At 36.7% G+C, this 22,986-nt stretch overlaps 3 protein-coding genes across 3 annotated transcripts; all 3 read right to left on the bottom strand.

Moving 5' to 3' along the window:
- Positions 1 to 5,413: 5,413 nt before the first annotated feature.
- Positions 5,414 to 5,569, bottom strand: K441DRAFT_591547 (uncharacterized protein; the record flags this gene model as incomplete). Its single annotated transcript, XM_067644839.1, has 1 exon — positions 5,414 to 5,569. A coding segment is annotated over one exon (156 nt), but the record flags the coding sequence as incomplete, so codon positions are not given.
- Positions 5,570 to 6,208: 639 nt separating this feature from the next.
- Positions 6,209 to 6,409, bottom strand: K441DRAFT_591529 (uncharacterized protein; the record flags this gene model as incomplete). The annotated part of the gene is made up of 1 exon (XM_067644837.1): positions 6,209 to 6,409. A coding segment is annotated over one exon (201 nt), but the record flags the coding sequence as incomplete, so codon positions are not given.
- A 13,405-nt stretch (positions 6,410 to 19,814) lies between these two features.
- K441DRAFT_690820 (uncharacterized protein) lies at positions 19,815 to 22,517 on the bottom strand (the record flags this gene model as incomplete). Its single annotated transcript, XM_067652423.1, has 10 exons — positions 19,815 to 20,255; positions 20,479 to 20,811; positions 20,862 to 21,045; positions 21,105 to 21,594; positions 21,652 to 21,721; positions 21,778 to 21,798; positions 21,848 to 22,007; positions 22,078 to 22,285; positions 22,331 to 22,360; positions 22,409 to 22,517. The coding sequence occupies 10 exons, from the start codon at positions 22,515 to 22,517 to the stop codon at positions 19,815 to 19,817; spliced, it is 2,046 nt and encodes a 681-aa protein (XP_067497407.1).
- Positions 22,518 to 22,986: the final 469 nt, after the last annotated feature.

The following is a 22,986-nucleotide window of genomic DNA, read 5'->3' on the forward strand; positions in this document are numbered from 1 at the left end:
GTTTTTAGGTAGAACTAGCTAGTAACGGCTATAATAAGATATATTACCATAAGAAGGACTCCTTTAAGCCAATCTATTTAAAGTTAGTGGAAGTAATACTAGGTAGCAAAAAATAAAAAAATAAAAAAATACTTACGAGATTTGCTATCCTAAATAAGATAATTTACTAGGAGCACGGTAATAAATAATATAGCGATCTTGAAGGTATTAAAATAAAATGTTATATAATCCCGGCCTATAATCTAGCTAACTATAATAATAAAGGGGAGAATAAGAAGAGCAATTTATATACTAGATTTAATAGCGACACCGATTACTAGATCTATTTTATCCTTATAAGCTACTATAACCGCTATTATATACTTAGCAGCGTTGCTAATAATTGGGAGCGGAATAAGACTAATAAAGGTAGTAGAGATAGTGCCACTTACTATAACCTTGCTAATGCTATTAACTATAAATTTAGAGTAAAAGGCGACTAAGGTGGTAGAGATTGTAAGAGTAATAAATGCACCCTAGATTATTAGTTGGGGCTTATTAATCTTATTGTCTTCTACTTCTATATTCGAGTCCCGTATAAGCTTTTCTTAGTTTACTCTACCTTTAAATACGGCCGCCGTTCTAGCGCTAATTTATGCAATTTTATAGAAAGCACTACCTTCCCTAACTTTAGAGGATTTACGCTTAGGAACCTTTTAGCTAAAAGAATTTTATATTTTAGCATGTGACTTTAGTTAAAAGATAAGGTAGTAAGTATAAATAACTAAAAGAATAATAGCTGTTCCGCGTAAAAGCTCCTAATTAAGAGTAGAGCTATTAGAGTCCATAGCTAAGTAGGTTAGTATTTATCTAAAGTTTAAAGTCCTTATTAAATTTACTTAATAGTATAGAATAGAAGATAGTTAAAATAATTAGGCTGCTAATATATAGAGCTAGAATGCTGGCTGTAGTCTATATAACTGTAATATTAAAGTCTGCTCTACTCGGCTAATGCTTCTAAAGAAGAAGTATATTCTAAGAATAAGGAGCAAGTTTAAAAGTATACTACTAACTAAGGAAGTCTTAACAATGGTAATCTCGTTCTTAACTAGAGCTTAAATAGATATAATTAATTCCACAGCGTTTCTATACTTAGGGTTAAATAATAACGAGATACGTACCCAAAAGTTGCGTTTAAAAGACTACTGAGTGTCTTACTAACGCGGAGAGTAATCTCTTTAGTAGCGTAACTAAGTATTGCAGCGAGTGGAATAATAGTAATAAAGTTAATAACAAATATCGCAACGCTATTAATATTAAGATAGTTAACTATAAAACTAACGGGAACGGTAACTAGAAGAAGGTTTATTTATAAGCTAAACAGGATAGCGCGAATCTAATGCTTAATCGGAATTTTACGTTTAAAAGCAGCTTTCTGCCTTTTAGACTTTATAAATTTTTTAGTTTTCACGCAATCTAAGTCTTTATTCTCTTTAGTGCTCTTATATAAAGGGTTTTTAAACTTTAACCTATTACCGGTAGTAGCTAACTTTTTACTAATACCCTACGGTAGTTAAAGGCTTTTATTATAAGGTATCTGCCAACTAAGGGCTATAAGGGAAGGCTTTTTAGTAGTTGTAGAAGCTGGTGGTGTAGTACTACTATATTAAGGACTTGGAAACTCCTTCTTAGCCTAATAGTTCTCTAGGCGCCTTTACTCCTTAATTATAGGTTTAAGATATATTTCTAAAAAACTTCATAGGCCTAAGCCGGACTCTTTATTAGGCCGTTTATTATTAGACCTCTACGCAAAAGGATTATACTTTAGAGTATATCTATTAGTTGTCTAGGCTGCTTAATAGGCTTTAGATTATATTGAATTTAAATATACTATTATAAGCACGTTTTTAAAGTGCTCTTAAAGCGAGCATGCGCTAAGAATAGTCGGTTTTATAGTCTAGAGAATAGGTACATATAGCAAAGAATAAGAATTCCGACGGCAGTTAGAGCAGTTAGCCTAATACTAACGCTTTTAAAGCCGTAATAGCAATTTCAGCCTTATATAATTTAATGTCATAAACGGAAACCAAAAGTAGAGTTACCCTTATTTATCGCGAAACAACTTATAGCCTTATTAAGCCCTATTTAGTTAGTAGATAACAGTTAATACAGCTCATTAGGTTTAAATACTGCGCTATAGCCGCGTAGTACTAACGCGTAAAAATCTGTCGCTGGCGCTAATAGTACGGGATTAAAGGGAGATAGGGCGACTTAAATGATTGTGGGTTATACAGTACATTAAAAGTTTGGGTCGCCTATCTAATTACCTTTTTAGTAAATTTACTAATAAATCTAATAAAGTATAAAAAGGTCCTACTTTCTAGCTCTATTAGATAGTAAAAAAAATTTAATAAGAAATTTTTTAAGTAAACTAATAGAAAAGATTTTTATTATATAAAAGTGACTCTACTTACTTATAAAGATTAAAAGTTTTATTAGTTTTTAGTAGTATATTAACAACCTAAAGGGTACTTAATTAAGACCTTTAGCTAGATAATATAGCGCTATTTAGGCTTATTATATATTATACCTACCTAATACCTAGCTTTTAGGCGTAATATAAGACTACTAAACCCTTTATAACCGGAAGCTTAAGGATAGGTTATAGGGGATCGTGCTGTATATAAGAGGCCGTAGAGATATAAGGACTACTACTATAGACGTAAATAGGCGTAAAAAGAAGTAATTAACCCTCTTAGCCCTCTCCCTAATTACCTCTAGCGTTTAGGCGGCGTGGTAAGCCTGCCTAGGCTATATAATATTATATAAGAATAGATAATTAAGTTTACCTAAGGGGGTAAAGGGAGGTAAAATATAGGGGATTATGCAATCCCCTATAACCTATAATCCCCTATAACCTACAATCCCCTATAACCTACGATCCCCTATAGCCTACGATCCCCTATAACCTACAATCCCCTAGGTCGCACAATCCCCTAGGTCGCACAATCCCCTATATCGCACGATCCCCTATATCGCACGATCCCCTATAACCCACGATCCCCTAGGTTCGCACGATCCCCTATAACCTATAATCCCCTAGGTCGCACGATCCCCTAAAGCACTTATAAAATCCCTTAGGCTACTCTACCTTATAGTTCTATAAAGTTTATACCTATTTAGCTAGAAATAGGGTATTTACCTTATATAAGCTTTAATTAGAATAACGTGTTCGGCAAGTAAGTGGCCACTATAAGTATGTGGCCACCCCAAAAAAACTTACCAAAAAACCCAAAAATCGATTTTTAATATCTTAAAAACGGCTTAATAATAAATTATAAAAATTTATAATTAGATTCTTATACTTACTTTAAGACCTCTATTAAAGTTTTAGAGTAATTAGTTTAGCCATTATTAATATATTAAATTTTAGCTTTTAAATTTAAGCTTAATTATTATATCTTAAAAACCACTTATTAAATTATTTAAAACTTTAATATTAGTCTTAAAATAAATATAAGAGTCTAATTATAAATTTTTATAATTTATTATTAAGCCGTTGTTAAGATATTATGTTGGTCACACAGGGTGACTTACCAATAACGACTACTTAAGTAGGTTACAGTGATGTTGGTTAATAAAGCTTCTTTATTAGAATGAGGGAGGGCGAGGAGCTTAAGACTCCTCGCCACGCTAGTGCCGCGGCGTCACGTGATGACCGCTTGCCTCATTCCCGACACTAGCAACTCTTCTTTTATGGTTGCCATCTATATATAAATACTGCTTGACCAGCGTAATAAATACCAATCCTCTTTACTTACTATTGCCATTGTAATATAAGTCTCGCTATTCTAAAATTTGCCTCTTAGCACGTGGTGCTTTCTTACTTGGAGTTATAAGTCGTGTTAGGGCCGCCAAGGCGCTAATTATAAGCGAGCTAATAGCGATTTTCTATCCCGGGGATAGAAAATCCTAATTAGCTGGGTTAAGTTAGGGTCTGCAGAATCTGGCCAATTAGATAACTTCGACCGGCGGTTGAAGTTCCTAGATATCTTAAGACCTTACGTAACTAAGAAATTTCTAGGGACTCCCTTTTAACCTAACCTTTAACTCGTATATATAGAGTATTTATGTTAACAAATGTCTTTAGTGCCTTATTTGGGTTTGCCTTTGTTATTATATCTACTAAGTTATCTTAGCTATTAATCTATTGAATCTTAAAGAGTTCTTAACGCTCGTAGGATTGCTAAAGTGCTATAATATTAATTATAAGGCGCTTCTCCTTTGTGGTACTAAGCTTAACTAAACACTTATAGAGGGAATATAAGTTAGTGTATACGATTATAGGGATAATAGGAAGTTTAAGTCGATTTATAATTATCTTTAGGGTAGTTCCAATTATAATTGCTATATTAACTCCGCTAACTATTTTATATATCTCTAATACTAGAACGCTTTAAGTAACGCGTTTACTCTTAGTTAAGCTCTAATAGATAAGATTACCGTAAATTGTGAAGTTATTCTCTTTAGTAGATTTATTCGCGATAATAATTTTATATCCTAGCTAGGAGCTAAAATCTTTATTATTTATAAATAATCTATTAATAAATATAAAGAGCTTAGCGGTAGGGAGATTAATAGGTATATAGAGTAGTCCCTAATTAAGATGGCTTATTTACTAGAAAAGACGTTTATTTAGGGCAAAAACGTCGTCCTTAGTTGGTTCCTAGTATTAGGCGGTAACAGAGAGATTAAATAAAGCCTTGGGTTAATAGATAGAAGTAATATAAGCTCCGTAAGCGCGTTGCTCCACATATCCTTACTTTAGGGAATTAACGTTAATAATGTTAATCTTCTTACCTTAACCCTTCTGGCGCAAAGTAATAGAATTTTTATTTAGGGAGAGGATGCATCTATTAAAGAGTAATAGTGTTATTAAATTAAGCTTTTTCTTTAGCTTTGCTATAAGATTTGCCTTTATTAGCTCGTCTTCTTTAAGAGCTAAGAACTGGTCGTCTCCTAAGATAATTATATTATTAGTTTATATACCGACGATTCTAAATAAGGTTCCTATGGTTATAATAAGGAAGTAGGGATTAAATATAGAAGTAGTTATTAAAAGCTTCTCTTTATAGTGCTTACTGTAGGTAGCCTACTAGTGAGTTCCTGCCTCTGTAATTCTATATAATAGCTTAAGCATAACTATAATCGTATCTTTAGGATACTGGTGGCGAATTTGCTTTAGAAGGTATGCCAATATTAAGCGCTAAAGGTGCGTTTCTAATTAGGTATAGGCCTAAGTAATATCTCGCAAATAAACCGCTATTCTATTCTTTATTAAGGAAGGAGCTAGCGCAATAATAACTCGCTGACTAGCTTGTTAAATTGTAGAAGATTATATAAAAATTACCTCCTTACTATTGTCGTTATAGCCTTAGATAATAAGCCTTAATTTCTTAAATAGGGTATTAGTAGCTTTACCCTTAATCTCGTTAACCATTCTTGACTTAAAGATGCGAACTCTATTGAACTTAATAGGGTCATACTTCTTGAATTTAAAGACTCCTCTTGTAATAAGGCCATCGATCTCCTATTTATTAGATACTTAGAAAGGAGCTCCTAAAGTTATAATACGACCTTCCTTTTAAAGCTGTTTTACGAGTTTAAAGTTAGCCTTCTCCTTAGCTGTTATAAAGGCTATTAATAGCTTAACTCTATTCTTAATAGCGGCAATGAATTACTCTTTAAAATTAATAAGATGTTAGTAATTTTATAATCCCTTTGGGCGACCTCTACCGCGTCATGGTTACGGCGTATCTACTACAATTATATTAGAATTGTGGTCGCCTTCTAAAGCACGTTAATCGTAGCTTTCCTTTAGGGTATCTTCTATAGCATCCTGTAAAGGCTTAGAACTGTTATTTTTATAGTAAGGCTTAATAACAGTTAAACGGAATTAAGTAGGTCCGTAAGGCATCTAAATAGTATAAGTTTAACTATTAATTATAATAAGTTAATGTAGGCCTAACTATCCTCCCTTTTTACGCTATACGCGTACCTTAGACTGGAGTGGCAGATTAAGCGTAGTTAAGGTATTTGGGCCATTTCTTATTCCTAGTACGTTGTTAACCTAGCGTGTAGCGTAGAGACGTTACACCTTCTTTATTGCCTTATGAATAGCCTTAGCTTATTATATAACGGAGGGAGATAGTGGAGAATTATTAGTTATTTAAGGGTAGGCGCTAAAGACTAGTAATATAGGTATGAGTCTATTTAGGCCAGTGGAATCGTTAACGGCTTTAATAGCTATTTGTAAGGTAAGTTCTTTACTAGCGTCCTTTAGTTCTAAAGAGATAATCTTATATATATGGCGTAATAGCGCGTAATATCGCTCTACTTTTCTAATACTATTATATGCCTTAATGGGGACTTCCTTAACCTTGATTGCTATTGCCTTTATTTATTATTAAAACTTTATAGATAAGAAGTTCTTTCTTATATTATAGACGATTTAATTAGGGGGTCCTAGATAGATATTAATCTAGTATAATTAAAGGGTATTCTATGCGTTCCTAGCTAATATATCCTTTAAGAAACGTGCGGCTTAGAAGAAGGTTAAGAAGTTAATAACTTAGAGTACTAGTTTGCCGCTAAGATATATAACGTTAATAATAATATAAAAGTTAAAGTTATAGTTATTTTTAAGGCTAAACTTAAATTGGCTAGGGGACTTTTAGTTTATTTGGTAGTAATAGCAGTACTTTATAAGATGCTTAATCGCCTTAACCTTAACTTTATGGCCTACTCGCTAAAGGACCCTAAGCAGTTAGTGAATAGATAGGTGGCTAAAGTGATGGTATAGTTAACGTAACTTTAACTTAGTTAAGTGGCTTTAAGTAATACTCTTTTCTAGTTAATAAAGGAGTAACTAGGGGTAACCCTACTTACGTATAACGGGCACCTAATTATCTCCCTAAATAAGTACATTCTTAAGGTTATTAAGCTTAACGCCTAATCTATTTATATCTCCGATGTAAAATAGAAATAGGGTATTTATAGAAATAATGTGGAAATTAATGCACCCTAAGGGGGTTCGGACCCTAATTATACTAAGAGAGATTACAGTACCCTTGCTAAAACAAATCGTGTATTAGCCTGCTATTAAATAGTTAATCTAAATAGAGCTATTAAGCTGCTAAAGGGCTTAAATTTAAGGTTCTTCTACTATAGATACTCCTATAGCTCTAGTGTCTAGTATAATACTATAAAAGACGTTTACTAAGTATCTGTTATTAAAGGAGAACGTGAAACTCTCCTATAGCTTATTAAAGATATCTAACTTTATAATAGAGTAGAGCGTAGATTAGTTATTAAGAATAGTAACGGTTTATATGCCATCTACCTTACTATACTTAGTGAAGTATTAGTTAGGTAAGCAGTCCTTAATTTCTATATCTATAAGGAGCTATTCGGCCTTATTAACCTTACCTTTAAGATCTTCTACGCCTTTATATTAAACTAGGAAGCTTTAAAAGTAGGTTATAGTAACCTTGTGATTTCTAACGTTTCTTATACTCTAGCGAAACTTATTATATGCCTTCTTTTGCTTATTAAGAAAATGCCTAGTTAACTAGCAATTTAGTTTCTTATAAACGTAGCACTTCTTCTNGTGATTACTTTAAAATAAACCTCTATAAGGACCTCCACCTTTACCTTATAGTTATTAATTATACCCTCTACCGTATTACCTACCCCGGCTACTATATATTTGATTAGTCTAGTTATAATTATATTAGTCGGGCGGGTTAATTAGAGTAGGTTAGAGTTAGGCGTTAAATTACTATACTTTTTAAGAGCGTAGAGTGGTGCTAATAGAAGATCTTAATTAAGCATATACTCCTTCGTAAGTATTTATAGAATTAAAAAAAGTAAGGTTATATTCTTTAATACCTTAGTATGCGCTAATAACTTAATTATATAGGCTAAAGTCCTCTTAATATAATTTGGATAAACTACGCTAAATCGTCTAAAGTTAATTAAAGAGCTTTTAAAGATAATTAAGCCGAGGGATACCTAGGTTTATAGTAATAATCCTTAGGAAGGTAGTCTCTCTCCATTCTAATATATACTGCTACTTATTCTCTTCTGTTTTTGTTCGGATTATGGTGGGGGGGGTTTTTGTTTTTAATTGATTTCTTTCTTCTTTTCTTCTACTTCTACAGTTGGAATTTGGTGGATCTCCTGAGCTCGCTTAGCTCACGTGGTAAACCTAATTAGTTACAAGCAACCGTGTCTACTATATTACAGAACCTTATTTAGACAGTTTTAAAGTGGTATCTTAACTTATATATTATGCGGTTAAAATTATATCCTTTTCCTACTAAATGATTATAATAGAAGGTACTAGCTTAGCCCTTAAGCATAACGGAATAGGCGTTATAGTATTAATTAGACTCTATTCCCACCTTCTAGTAATAGTTATAAAAGATACGTAGTTTCGAATTAAAAATATTATATAATTCCCCGCTAAACTTCTTTTCCTAATCTAAATAGAGCTTCGCAAGCTCTATAAGCAATTTTAAACTACCTTTAATTTAAGATTAAGATAGAGGAGGTGGGGTTTACATTGCAGGCTGTAGTGGGGACGTAGGTCTGGTCGGTGGAGTCTAAAGGTTATTAAATCGCGAAGCAATAGGATCCTATACCTGCTCTTGTTGGGGTATAGTATCTAATATTAAGGTTACGGGTTAAATTGGATATAGAGGAGTTAAAGGCGGAGGTAGGTTCGTCTTTAGAGGTATATTACTTAGGTTCTATTATAAGTTAAGCTTCCTTATAGTGCGTAGTTAGTGCTTAATCTCTTATAGAGTCTATTTGTGCTCTTTTTTTACGTTAATAACCTGCTCCTAAATGTTGTCTCTAATAGTACCCCCATCCTTAGGGATAAATACTTTATTCTTCTAAAGGAAGTTACGGAAGTTCTGTATAATATCCTTATTTATAGGGGCCTATATTTCCTTTATCTATCTAATAAAGTCCTCCTTTATATATTCCTATAGCGCGGTATTGTTATATTTACTGTCCTTATAATATGCTATACAGTATAATAAAAATCTATTTAAGTCTTGTTTATTAGCGTTTGCAAGGTCAATTATAGCTTTATTTTATATCTTTGGGTTAATATCTTCCTTATACTTCTTTGGGTAGGTTAACGTTATAGTAGGTATAAAATTGACGGGGTATCGTACGTTGAAGGTAGGTAGGATTTTTCGGTTTTATAGGATCTCGTAGGTTTACTATTAAGAGGTAGGCAATTTGAGATATTGTTTGACGCGTTTTAGACGTTAACTTAGGACCCTAGGTTTAGTAATACTTCTAACCTAAAGTACTTAACTAAATCTTTGTAAACGCGGTTGTTCTATATAATAGACGCAATTTGGTATCTCCTAGTACTTAGTAACACTTCTATTACTAGTTTTCCGCAAGTCTAAGGTAGTATAGTATTGTTGGGATCCATTCTATATAAGCGCATATAGCACCCCTATATAAGACTGTCTCTTCTGTTTAAAAACCTAGCTGCTCTATAGTTGACTGTGTATTCAACTACTAATTAGTATTAGTCATATAGGGTGACTTACCAATAACGACTACTCGAGTAGGTTACAGTAATGTTAGTTAATAAAGCTTCTTCATTAGAATAAGGGAGGGCGAGGAGCTTAAGACTTCTCGCCACGCTAGTGCCGCGGCGTCACGTAATGACCGCTTGCCTCATTCCCGACATATTAAAAATCGATTTTTGGGTTTTTTGGTAAGTTTTTTGGGGTGTCCACATGCTTATAGTAGCCACTTGCTTACCGAACACGTTAGGCTAAAAGAACTATAGACTATATATAAAAAGTTGTTCTATAAAAAAGCCTAGTAGTATATTAAACGCCTAAAGAAGGCCTAGAAATTAGCCTATATAAACCTAAAAAAGACCTAGAAATTAATAGAATAGTAGGTAAATAAGTATAGACGCAAGCTTAACCTTACTATAGGTAATACAGTTTAGGTTATAATAAAAAACTAGAAAACGGAATAGCCTAGCCGTAAGCTAAATTACTAAATAGTAAAACTATATAGAATTTTTAATAAAGTAGGTAACTTATATAAGGTTAAGCTTTTAGATTTAATTAAGGTTTATTTTATTATTTTACCGAATAAGCTACAGAAAGCTGCTACGGATCTTTTACTAAAATAAACTAACCTACTTCCGCTACTAATTTAAGTTAATGGCAAAAGTAAATTAAAAATTAAAAAAAAATACTAGCCTATAAGCTTATAGAACAAACGCTAAAATACTACGTCTGTTAAAAAGGCTACAACCTAAACTCTACCTAGTACTCTGCCTAAAACTTTATAAATAGTTTTTATAAGCTTAAAAAGTTCTATAGCTAGTATTTTAATAAATTTAGACCGCTAAAATATTTAAAAAAAAAAAAAAAAAAAAAAGTAAATTAAGTGCTAGCATAGTAAAAATAATACGCCGCCTATAGAATATAAAAATAAAAACGTGCCGTAGATATAAAATAGATATATAAAGCCTAAGGGCAGGGTTTTTTTAGACGGGGGGGTAATATTATAGCCCTGTTACAGACCTAGTATATATATTAAGAACCCACCTCTATAGCTAACGCTTACTAACCTAATACCTTTACGGCTAAGTAAGTGGCCTTAAGGGAACTACAGATAATTTATAGTTAGGGTTTTAGTACGGATATATAATTAGGAAACCGTATAAAGCTATTACCCTAAGCAACGCTGCTACCCTTTCTTTTTCTTTTCTCTAGCTTTAGATTCTTGTTAATAGATAATCTAATTATATAGGCTTACACGCGTGCATATGCCGTACTAGTACCTTAATTAACTAAGTCTCTAATAATTCTTTACTTTTATAAAAATAAATAAAGACGTTGTGCTTTAATAAGTTTAGGGGGTAGTGTCGGTATAACTCTCTTTATCAACGTGCACAAATATCACTTGTAGTGGTACGTATGCGGTATTAAAGTTGGTAGTTAATTGTTGTTTAGAAGAAAGGGTTGCTTCAAGGTCAAACAGTTAGTCTCGCTTTATAGTCCCGTGACTACGTCACGTGATTAATGTTCCGACACTAGAGCAACTCTAAAAAGAAGGCTAATCTACACTCTAAAGTTAAGTCTTCTAGACTACTCGTAACGTATACGCAATAGCGACTTTCTGCTAAATTCTGCTATATTACCAAATTCTGCCAAATTCTGCTATATTACCGAATTCTGCTAAATTCTGCCATATTACCGAATTCTGCCAAATTCTACCGAACCTAACTTTATCCCCGGGATGGAAAATTGCTATTGGCTCGCTTAGTACTAGCGCCGACGCTAAACTAAAGTTGAATCCGTTCGCTTAACCTACCCTACAGCCCGTAATTTAACTCGATTTGTGTTAATAAGCTATAATAGTGCTGTATAGGGCTTACCCTTTGTTATAGCGTCCGCAGGGTTAGTATCTCTATCGATCCACTTAACTTTAGTAATCTGTCTTCGTTTATAAGCTTGGCGAAGGCACATTATATCAATTATTAAGCGTTTCTCTTGCGTAGTTCCTAGTTGGATAAAACAGTTATATAAAGACTTTGAATTAGTATAAAGAACGAGTGGTAAGTTAACCTGTAAGACCTTGTTTAGCGTAGATTTAATTACAGCGCCTATATTAAAACCATGCGCTATGCCGTATAACTCTAAGGCTAATACACTCCTAGTGACTCTTTTGCACTTAATTAAGGACCAGTGGACAATATTTACCTTATTTAAGGCGTCTGCTAGTATAAGTACGTAGCTAATTTACGAAGATAAGTCCTTATTATTGGCGAAGGAAGCGTCCGTAAATACCAGGAGTTATAAGGTGTTAACGTCTAGCTTGACGAACTTTAGGCCTCTATTTACATTCTTAATCTGCCAGCTTAATCGCTTATTAAGACTCTTTATATTATCTTTAACTAGGTTAATTACCTAGGCAGTAAAGGATAGGTTAAATAAGGCCTCTAGCTAACAGACTAAGGTAATATAGGCTTCTCTAGCGCGTTAAGCGATATACTGGTCCTTTAGCGTAAGTAGGCCATATATAACTCCTTTAGAGCTAGTGCTGTCTACTAGCGTAGTGTTAACTACACTAAGGTTCTCACACTGGCGCTTTTACGTTAGCGTGATACTCCCGTCTTATGTTAATTAAATAAGTCCTCCATTAAACTTAATTGGTATATTAGCGGTTAATTACTCTTACTCCTTAGCCATAAATTTGGCCTTATATAGTTTGCTTTATTTAGCCTCTATAAAAGTATTATCTATAAGGAACAGTATATTATTAGTCTATAAGCCGATAATTCTAAAAGGCTTATTACTGTAGAGTAAGTAAGGGTTGTATATAGACTGGTCTATTTATAGCTAATTAACGTAGTATAAATAGTAGGTTTTAAACCAGTGGTTTCTAGCTTTAGGTACTCTGTAAAGTGGCTTTATAACCTTTAGAATGGAGTCCGTATTAATTCCTAATTGTTTATTTAGCTTATATAGTAGTTATACGTAAAACTCGCGGTTTAGGTTTATAGTAGACTGGACGTAGGCTTATAAGATATCTTAGAGGTAGAGTTGTGTCTATAGTAGCATAGTAGCGATATAGAGAATTAGCCGCTGGCTAACCCGTTAAATTGTTGGTAACTAAGTAAGAACTAGCTCTTTCTTTAAATTATTATAGGCCTATATAATAAGTTGTAATTTCTTAAAGGCTCTATCGGTTCCCTTATTCTTAATTTTATTAATAAACCGTAAGTTAAAGAGTCTAACCCCCTTTAGTATATCGTGTAGCTTAATGATCTTAAAGACGCCTTTCTCGAGTAGGCCTATAACCTCCTTTTATCGTAAAGCGCTGAATTAGGTGTTATTATCGTTCTGTAAGTAGATAGCGATATCGGCGATATCTGCAATATCACCCGTAAAAGCACCTATATCTATTATAGCGTTTGTAGTAGCCGTATCTATAACAGCCGTAAGCAATGGGTATTTACGGGGGCGACCTCTACCTCGCTTTGGCGGTAGCTGTAGTTCAGCTTTAGGTAACGATTGAGGTTTAGCTGATTTAACAGGCTCTTGTGGTTTAACTAGGTCTTATAGGTCCAGTAGGTGAGGTTTTATAACTATAGAGCGGAAGGTTGTAGGCCTATTTGGTAGCTTTACGGTACAGGTCTTACCGTTAACGGTAAGTAGCGTATATGGCCTATCCCAATAACCACTCTGGCTAGTATTGCCTTCTCTCTAGACTAAGACAGGCGAACTAGGTGGGAGGCCGTAAATGGCGTTAGTTTGTGGTCCGTTTTGCATATTAAGAGCGTTAGCGATCTATTGTTCAGCTTATAGCTTCTAGATTTCTACTATTACTTTCTTAATAGCCGTAGCTTGCTATATAACTAAAGGTGATGGCGCGTCTAATTTAACTATTTAGGGGTAGGCTCCGAAGACTAGGAGTATAGGGATTAGGCCTTCTAGGCTAGCCGTGTCATTAATAGCTTTAAAGGCTATTTGTAGGGCCATCTCCTTGCTGATTTTAGGGATTTTAGTCGTAATGATTTGGTAGGCTTGTCGTAGCGGACCGTGGTAGCGCTCTACCATTCTAATGGAATTGTGTGATTTGACTGGAACTGACTTTGTAGTTACTCCCATAGTGGCAGCGTAGTGCTTAAACTTCTTGCTAACAAAGTTCTTCCTGGCGTCTGTGGTAATTAAGTCTAGTAGTCCTAAGTAGCTGTTAATCTAGCACATCCGTAGAATGTCCTAAGTGTGCTTGGTGCTGATATCTCGTAGCTATCTACCAGCTTAAAATTGAGTTACTTCGTCGACTACGTGTAGTAGGGGGGAGCCGCTGATATACATAATGTCGACGATAATATTGTAATTGAAATTAACGTCGTCTTATAGGGTAAAGCGAAATCTACTTAGAGATCTGCTATACTTCTAGCAATAGTAGCAGAGTCTAGTTAGCTCTTTAATAGCGGATCTATTAGTGTTATAGCCGTGGCCAGCCTTATTAAGAAGCTTTTGCAGTCTATTAACTGACGGGTAACTAAACCGATGGTGTAGACGTCGTAGTTCTACGTTAGTTAAGTAGCAAGGGTTTGTATTAAAAGACTTAACTAAATAGAACTATAAGGAGAAGCTCTATAAGAGAAATGGGTGGCTAAATCGTCTAACTACTGGCACCCTTTTAGTGCGAGTGATGATGACGTCCTTTAGGTTATCGTATTTAATATAAAGTCTATCTATATTTGCTAAGCAAAGTAGGAAAGGGGTATCTGCTTTAACGATATAGAATTATACCTTGCCTATAGGGCTGTTGATGTCTATAGTTCCGATAGACATAGATACTTTGATTCCGAATTAAACAGTTACTTAACCCTTAGTTGACGTGTTAAGACTTACGGACTTATCTACGGCCTGTAAAGCTTGGAATTGGCCGTAGCTAGCCGTAGACTTACGCGAAGCACCTATATTAATTATAATTCCTATAAAGACCGTTAAGGTGTATCGTGACGCTGTGGTTGTAGCCGTACTGTAGGCAAATAGGTCGGTCTCTGTGTGAGGTTCTATGGTAGACTCTGTGGTAAGTTCTGAAGCCGTGAGCAAGTATATATAAGCCTTATTAGCTAGCTCTACGCTTATAGAGGTTGCTTCCTCTATAGTAAGTGTTCTAAAGGTGGTAATATAGGCAGAACTATTATTAGGTTCTCCGGCATTGTTTCTAGAGTTGTTAGCGTCTTTAGCGTCTTATATATAGGCTTTAAAGTCTAAATTATTATCTTTATCTTTTTCGCAAGCAGCAACGTATTGCTTAAAGTAGTTGTTAAAGTTACCCTTATTACGGCCCTTAATATTAGTAAAGCGTCTCTTATAATTATCTCTGGACCAATTACGCTCCTCCTCTGTGTGTTTCTATAAACGGCAGTCCTCCTTCTTATAGACGTAGCACTTGGCCTTTAGTCTGCCGTTAGTTCTATAGGGGCGATTGCTGCTATAGCGGTTAGTGTTTTGGTCTCGATTCTGGTTATTTTAGTAGTAGCGTTAATTTATAAAAAAAGCTTAGTAAGACGATCTTATTAAGGCCTGTGGGGGGTGTTCTTTTTCCTACGCAATAATGGAGGATTGTAGTTTGCTGATTAACTAAGAGAGGTCTTCTAAAGGGTTAGAGATAGTAATACGGCATACTAGTACTCCTTAGTAAGCAGTAACCAGCTTATTTATAAGAATGCGGTTTATATGGAAGTTTGGGTGTAGTCTATAACGTTATTTTAGTAGCTTGTCTATAAGCAGTTAGAAGTTTTAATAGATTAACTTGTTAGGGTTCTCGTCCATAACTCCTTAGAGGGTTATGCTGTTCTACTCCGTAAGGTTCTTGCGGTAGTATTCTGGCCCTTTAAAGAACTGTTGTATGTAGTTATAGGCTTCCGTAAAAGGTCTTGACTTAAGGTTACTGTTATAGTAGTGGTCCTAAGTAAGCTCTTTTAGCATGCTAGGGAATGCTACTGTGTAGCCTTCTGGTGGCAAGCCAGATCTCTTATAGATGTTATAAAAGATGGTTAACTTGAAGTTAAAGCTGTTACTAACTCCATTGTACTTTTGGTCGTTTATATAGATCTTTATAATTATAGCCACCTTCTTGCTGTATTTAGGCCCTTGCCTAGGTCCTTGCTCTATACTAGGCACGACTAGTTTAGGTAGTGTATATATGGGTAGCTGTTGCGGCTGCTGTGGTTGCTGCAACTATAGTAATTGGTTAATAAGAGTGTGGATTTGGTTATAATTGGAGGATTAAGGACCGGGAGGGGTAGCAGGGGTAGTAGGGGTAGCAATTGGAGTAGCTGGCGGTACAGTAATCGGAGTAGCTGGTGGTGTAGCGATTGGAGTAGTTGGCGGTACAGCAGTTGGAATAGCTGGTAGAAGAGCTGGTAATGCTTATATAGCTAGTAAGGGACTATAAAAAGGTGTTAACGCCGGTAGAGCTATAGTAAGCTTGTTTAAGGTTAAATTAAGTTAGTCTTGTAGAGCTATAGTGATTATTGGCTTAATATTATTAAGTACTAAACCAATCTCTTCGTCCGTCTATTTATAAAACTCTTCTTCTTAGAGGAGGTTAAATAGTGCTTCTGAGATTAAATATCTGTTATTATACTTTCCGATATATACTCCTCTCTTAAGTAGATGGATGCGTAACTTTACTCTTATATCGGTTCGTATACGTTTAAAATCCTTAGTGGTAAAGCCTTTAAATTCCTCCTTAAATACTGTCTATAGTATGTAGTCTGTAAAGTTCTCCTATATGTGTATGTAGACCTTTATTGCTACGTAGTCTCCTAGCTTATCTTTAGAAGCTATAGCAGCAGTGATTCCATTACCATGCTTTGATATCTTTTCTTATTACTCTATTATAGTGTAAAGCAGTGTGCGTTTAGGTGGAGGTTATAAAGGTTTAAGGTTTAAGGTTTGAGGTTTGAGGTTAAGGTTAAGGTTAAGGGTTAAGGTTGAGGTTAAGGTTAAGGTTAAGGTTAAGGGTAGTATGTACGTTCTCTATAGCCGTTGGGCCTGTAAAGTGTTCTTAGTAAGATTGCTATTCTTTTAGCGATCTGTTATATTAGCTGTAAAGCTAGTATAAATTCTCTTAAGCTTAAGGGAGGTTGTAATCTTCTCTGAGTAAAAATACAATTCTCTAGGCGATCTGACGCGTCAGCAGTTAAGTTGATATGTGGTCTTGAGCTTTAAGGGTAATATAGCTTTCTTCTTTAATAAAATAGATAAGAACTAGGCGATCGTAAACTGTTTCTAGTACTACTTCTTAAGCGCTAGCTATTATATATTTCCTGATCTGTACGTCTACTAATTAGTGTCGGTATAACTCTCTTTATTAACGTGCACGAATATTACTTGTAGTGGTACGTATGCGGTGTTGAAGTTGGTAGTTGATTGTTGTTTAGAAGAAAGGGTTGCTCCAAGGTCAGACAGTTAGTCTCGCTTTGTAGTCCCGTAACTATGTCACGTAATTAATGTTCCGACAGGTAGATATTACAATCAACGGTTTCTAAGTCTCTTTTATTAAGATTTAACTACCTAGATAGTGTTAGGCTAAGGCGTAGGCATAGTAAACGTAAGAGACACCATGCTGCTAACTACCCTCTATCTAAGAGGCTGCCGAGTTCTTAACACTACTTAGCGGCCTATTACCAGCTTCTTTAGAAAGGGATAGTCTATAGATAAGGTCTTAGATATTAGACTAGTGGTGTAATAAACGAAAATACGCTTAAATAAGTTAATATAATGTTATTATATTGTAATCGGGGTAAAATAATTCTTTAGCTAGAACAATTAATATGTTTAAAAACGCCACCATTATTATAACTAGGTTTTACTATAGATTATTTTAGCTTTAGTAGTGGAAAAGTTGTTAGCGTTAACCTTAAGCTTGCCCCGCAGCTAGAGCTTCTAGTTATTAAATACAGAATTAGTTCTATCTATTAGTAATAGGGGGTTCGCAACCTTTATAGACTATAACAGTACTATACGGGATTTAGAAGTTTCGGTAATACACTAAAATAGCGCCTTAAAAGTTATAATAAGCCTACTAGTATTTAGTAACATATTGCAAGAGGTTGGAGTATTTTTAGCTATAAGTAGACTTTTTAGCCATTTAATTTCGGCATTAGCCGCAGCCAGCTCTTTCTAGAAATTTAAAATAGCGGTTATTTTAGTATTAGAGGTATTTAAGGGTTCTGTAGCTACTTTGCCGGTAGCTATATTTCTAGATATAGTAATAGTAATAGTGGTGTTAGGTAATTTCCGGTAGTTTTTTGGGGTACTAGTATATATAAGTTTTTTCAAAATTCTATTTTAGTGAAAGTTCTGCTTCGGTTCTACTCTATATCTATAGATATATTTAAGTTCTTTTTTTAAAATAAAAAAGGGTAGGTTAAGCTTTAGATAATATTAGAAACTTAGTTAATTAAAGCACTAGCAGGCATAGACACGCATGCAAACCTGTACAATTAAATTGTTTATTAACAAAAATTTAAGGCTAGAGAAAGGAAAGAGAAAGAATAGCAACGCTGCTTAAAGTGTTGGCTTTATATAGTTCTCTAGTCATATGCCTGCGCTAAAACCCCTATCCGTAAACAGTCTGTAGTTCCCTTAAGGCCACCTTACGGCGGCTAACCTCAAGATCTTTGGGACTAATTATGGCCTACCTGTTGTGCTCTTTTAAATGCTGCCCTTAGATTTTCCCGATCTTGCTTGACTATAAAGGTACAGGGCCGGTAAACGTTGGCCGTAGAGGCCGGTCCGTAGTGCATGCGTTAGGTCCGTAATAGGGCCGTAACACCTACTAGTCTTACTAGCAAGGCGCGTCAGTTACTACAGGCAGAGGTAGTTCTTAGAACGTGTTTCTATGGCCCGCTGGCGCTGGATATAACGACGATATAACATTTCTAATAGATATCTATACATAAGAGAATTTTAGGTAATAATATAGCTAATAGCCTAGTAAAAGAAGTAATTAGCTCTAAGAAGATATATATATTCTAATATCTTTCTTCTTTATAGAAGAGATAGAATAAAAAGAAACTATAAGAGAAATAGAAAATAAAATAGTAATCTATAGAGAAGGACAAGCACCTTTATAGAATAGATAAAGAACTTCTATTTAAGTATATATATAGAAGCTCTATAGTTCTTAGTAATAGAATAGAGTATACCTATTAATATAACTCTAGATAGAATACTTATAGCTAGCCTTATATATTAGAATTTATCGCTTTAGCGAAGAGAATAAATATGAATATAGGGTAAAAGAGATAGTAGTATATACATCCTAGTTAACTACCTAAAACTAAGAGAAATAAGGTAGCAGCTCCGGAATAAAATAGGAGACGCATTTAATAATACTGCAAAAATGCTTGGAGGAAGACCCCACGGAAGAGCAAAAGGATAGACCATCAATAATAGCGTCCTAGACGCGGTACTTGACTTCGCGGAAGCGTCCAAGAGATTCACATCAAGGGCTCTAGAGCGGCCCCAGTACAGGAGCCGCGGGCAAGGCGAACATCGCAGGCCACAACGAGGCTAAAATTTCGTGCATGTAGCAATACTATATAGAATAGCTGTAGAACGTTAGATCTCAGTAGTAGTAGCCTACATATCCCACGGGAGAGGTCAGGGTAAATAAAATCAGTCAGTCAGTCGGACTTGTACCCTCCACTAATTCTCCGGATTTCCGCGATGCAGCGCATCTAAGCATGAGCCGCATACGAGATAAAATTGCTTTCCAGAAGATCAATCGGTGGGATTCGGGCACATCTCAGGGGAGCTCACCAAGCATTGATGACGAGACATAGAGGTGGGGAAAGAGACCCACTTCATTTAAAAGATCAATGTAATACTCAGCCACTATGGCATTAACGTCGGCCCTTCACCTCCTCCTTCGTTTTACCTAATCAAATATGTTATTAGTGTGTTGACCGAGGTTTGTTTCAGTGGTAATGGGATGATGATGGATACTACACTTCAGCTGCTCTTCGTCTTATACATAATTCTGCGCTGACGGATGGATGTGTTGGAAGCAAATGTCGTTGAAGCCCAACTAGTCGGATATGTACGCGTTAGTCGGATAGCAATCTGCAAGTATCCGCTGCATAATTCCTAGGTGTGCTGCGGATTTTGATTCATGAACTTGTGAGTAATGATAAGTGGGGAGAATCAAAGTCTTCCGAACAATAGAACTTCACTAGACTAATCTGAAACGATAAAGCTCCAAAGCTCCCTCCAAAAGCCACGTGACCGTCTTGTGGGTCTCTTCTCCAACACTTCTAGTATATGCTGCCTTTCTCGTTGCCGTGCCCGTTGTGCTTCCTCCTCCGCATCCATCTCCTCTGATTCGGTGCCATCGGCTTCTGGAGACGAATTTCCAACAGCAGCTTTGCCGTTATTCATAGGCGCATCGGCTGTTCTTGGTGTTTGTCCCTCGATGTCGGATAATTGATAGATATGTAGGCCGGGCTGTGGATGCACGGCGCTATCCACCCGGTGCGGGTTATCATTTAGTCGGTTTTCCTCGAATGCGTCAACATCGGGGAGGACGTATTTGTCGACGGTGAGATGACGCACATCAACGCTTTCGGAACGCGGGAAAACATATTTATAAATGGAGTAGAACAAGAGGAAGATGATAGGCTTGATCACAATTAGCTTCTCAATCATGAACATGTAAGCAGTGATCTTTTTGGACTGGACCAAAGTTGGAGTGGAGTGGAGTGGAGTGGATTGCTAGCCTTAATAGGCAAGCGCTAGCCCTGTTTAGGAACGAGCTAAACCACAATTTGGACTGGAGTGGATTTGAGCTCAAATCCACTCCAGTCCAGTCCAAAAAGATCACTGCATGTAAGGATTTACGAACCCCGATATATGCTCCAATGACATCGAAAGCAAGAGCGACATTCTTCTTCAAATCGGAAGAGGACGTCAAGTTACGCCTAGCAGCAATGATGAACAATGGTGGTACTCCTGACCATACTATGACGAATGAGCATCCGATGATGCCAATGAATGCAGGCAGTGGTTGCCATCTCGACTTGAATAGTCTTGAGATGTACAGTGGGTCATCGCGGCTGAGGATCTTTAGTTTGGCCAGTCGATCAAGCCCAGCCTTGAATTTGAGGAAGGCCAGGCATTCACAGATGTATACGCATGTAACGGATCCAGTGTAAAATTCCGAAAGGGTGATTCGTGGCTGGGAAATATCATGAGTATGTATTTTTATGATTGATGGAGAGGACGTACCTGAGAATATTCATCGTTGCTTAAGCCGACTAAGGAGAGAAATCCTAACACTGAGCAGAAGCCGATTGCCCAGAGTGGTGTTCCCCCATTGTTAGTTCGGCCAAAACGCTTCGCAAACCATCGAGGAAGATAGTTCTGAGCGCACATAAACACCGCGCGAGATGCTACGTACATAGCAGTATTTCTTTCTTAAGGTCAGAATCCGCTGATACATCCAGCCTTAGTTTGTTAATTGTCACTTACGCTGCCGTGTATGCTGAGATGACGAAGAAGAAGTTAAGAGCATACGGAAGTCCATGCAGTGAGGAATACTGCACTGCTGTGACGAAAGGGGATTGAGATACACTCACTGGCCCCCAAACTTTTGCAAGGTTCGGGTCTGCGTAGTTGACGTTCGCTCCGGCCGAAAGAAGCACGAAGGGGTAAAGGGAGAGCGGTATTAGATATACGAACGACGTGACAGCTGGGAGATCGGTCCAAGGTTCTTGAGCCTCGCCTGCCGTCATGATAATGATGTCGCCTCCCATGCAGCTGAACATCGCCAATGTCACTGCTGTTAAGAAAGCAAATAACCGCCCTCCCGCTTTTCCGATCCCGAAGTTACCGTCATCAGTTCCGCTTATCGAAAGGGTGAGATTGCGTGTAACGCTCTCGAATCCAACGGGTTTGAATCCAGGAGTAAAACCGTATGTGGTATAATTTGCGTTATATGGAGTGGCTCTTGGTCCTCCACCTATATGATATTTTAGCCCTGATAGAGACATAATTGGAGAGGCAGGGATTGGCGCACCTCCTGCATTCACAATGATCATCAATATGGTGACGAGGAAGACCAAACAGAACTTGAACCACATGATGACCTGCGAAAGTTATGTGAGCAAGACTTCTTTCATCAATTACAATGAATTTAAAATACCCTTTCGATTCGGCCGTAGAGCTGAGCTTCAGTCAGTGTTGATATATTGCAATACGAGCATGGGTTGTACCTTAACTCCTAGGCAATGTGAGAAGGCGGTCAAGAATATAAAGAAAGCATCAAGCCCAATTTTGGCTCCAAGGCTGGGTCTGCCCGGGTTCTGCCTCAGAAGTCCTGTTAATTCCGTAGATTGCTCTGTCAGAGTCACCATGGAACAAATGTTTGCTAGACTGCATTATCATTAAGTCAATTTCCAGGATCATCCGGAAGTCTGATGGGGTTCATGAAAGTCGAACTCACGCATATGATGCTGCTACTGCAAACCCGCAAGCGGGATCTAAGAACGTATGCGGGAAATCGATCAAAGCTCCAGTAAGAGGCCTACTAGCTACCATCTCGCTCATCGTGTACATGACACATGCAACGGTGCCTCCAGCAACGACATAAGCCAAAGGCCCGCCCAGAGATCCAGTCATAGCGATGAGACTGCCGGAAGTTACGAAAATGCCTGAAGTAATAAGCTAGGTCCTATTTTGTTCGGAAGACATCATACCTGCTCCTACACATCCCGATATTCCGATGCCTTCTAGTTGTCAGTATCAGGTATATCTCAGAAAGTTCCCAGCCTTACCGACTAAGTGAGGTCTTTTCAAGACACGGTCGAGATGTTCAAATGAGTAAACGAAGTATGGACTTCGATTCAGAGGCCGCGATCGTTGTGAGCTTTGTGCATTACCCATGACGAGTTTCGAATGCAAGAATTGAAAGCCCGAAGGCGATTTCAGAGTGAATAATATGCATTCAGGTCGTGTAGCGTAGAGCGAGAATATAAGATGCTCGCGCACAAGGCTGAAGCACCCTAAGCCCAGTTGAGCGAAGGACTCAGGCTGTGTTGTACTTTTGCCGCTTCTTGAAACGTATGTCAACCAAGAAATCTGGCGCTGGATGCGGTTTCTGGAGATTGCGTAGTCGTTTGCCTTCCTTTCATGCGATGCGGAAAATTCCACTCCTCTGTGCTTGGCCTGCATTTCATATCAAAAATCTGCCCTGGCGTTAGGCAGACACTGCGGAGTAAAGTTGTTAAGTATTGATGGCGTATTTAATTAATCGTGATAGGGTATTGATATGCTATCTCTTCGGCGCCGATAAAAGCGGCGGAATAACGGCACGGGCCACAAACACCAAAACACCCCCCTAAACAATCACAAC

Source organism: Cenococcum geophilum (genome assembly GCF_001692895.1).
Source record: "Cenococcum geophilum 1.58 unplaced genomic scaffold K441scaffold_77, whole genome shotgun sequence".
Taxonomy (NCBI): Eukaryota; Fungi; Ascomycota; class Dothideomycetes; order Gloniales; family Gloniaceae; genus Cenococcum; species Cenococcum geophilum.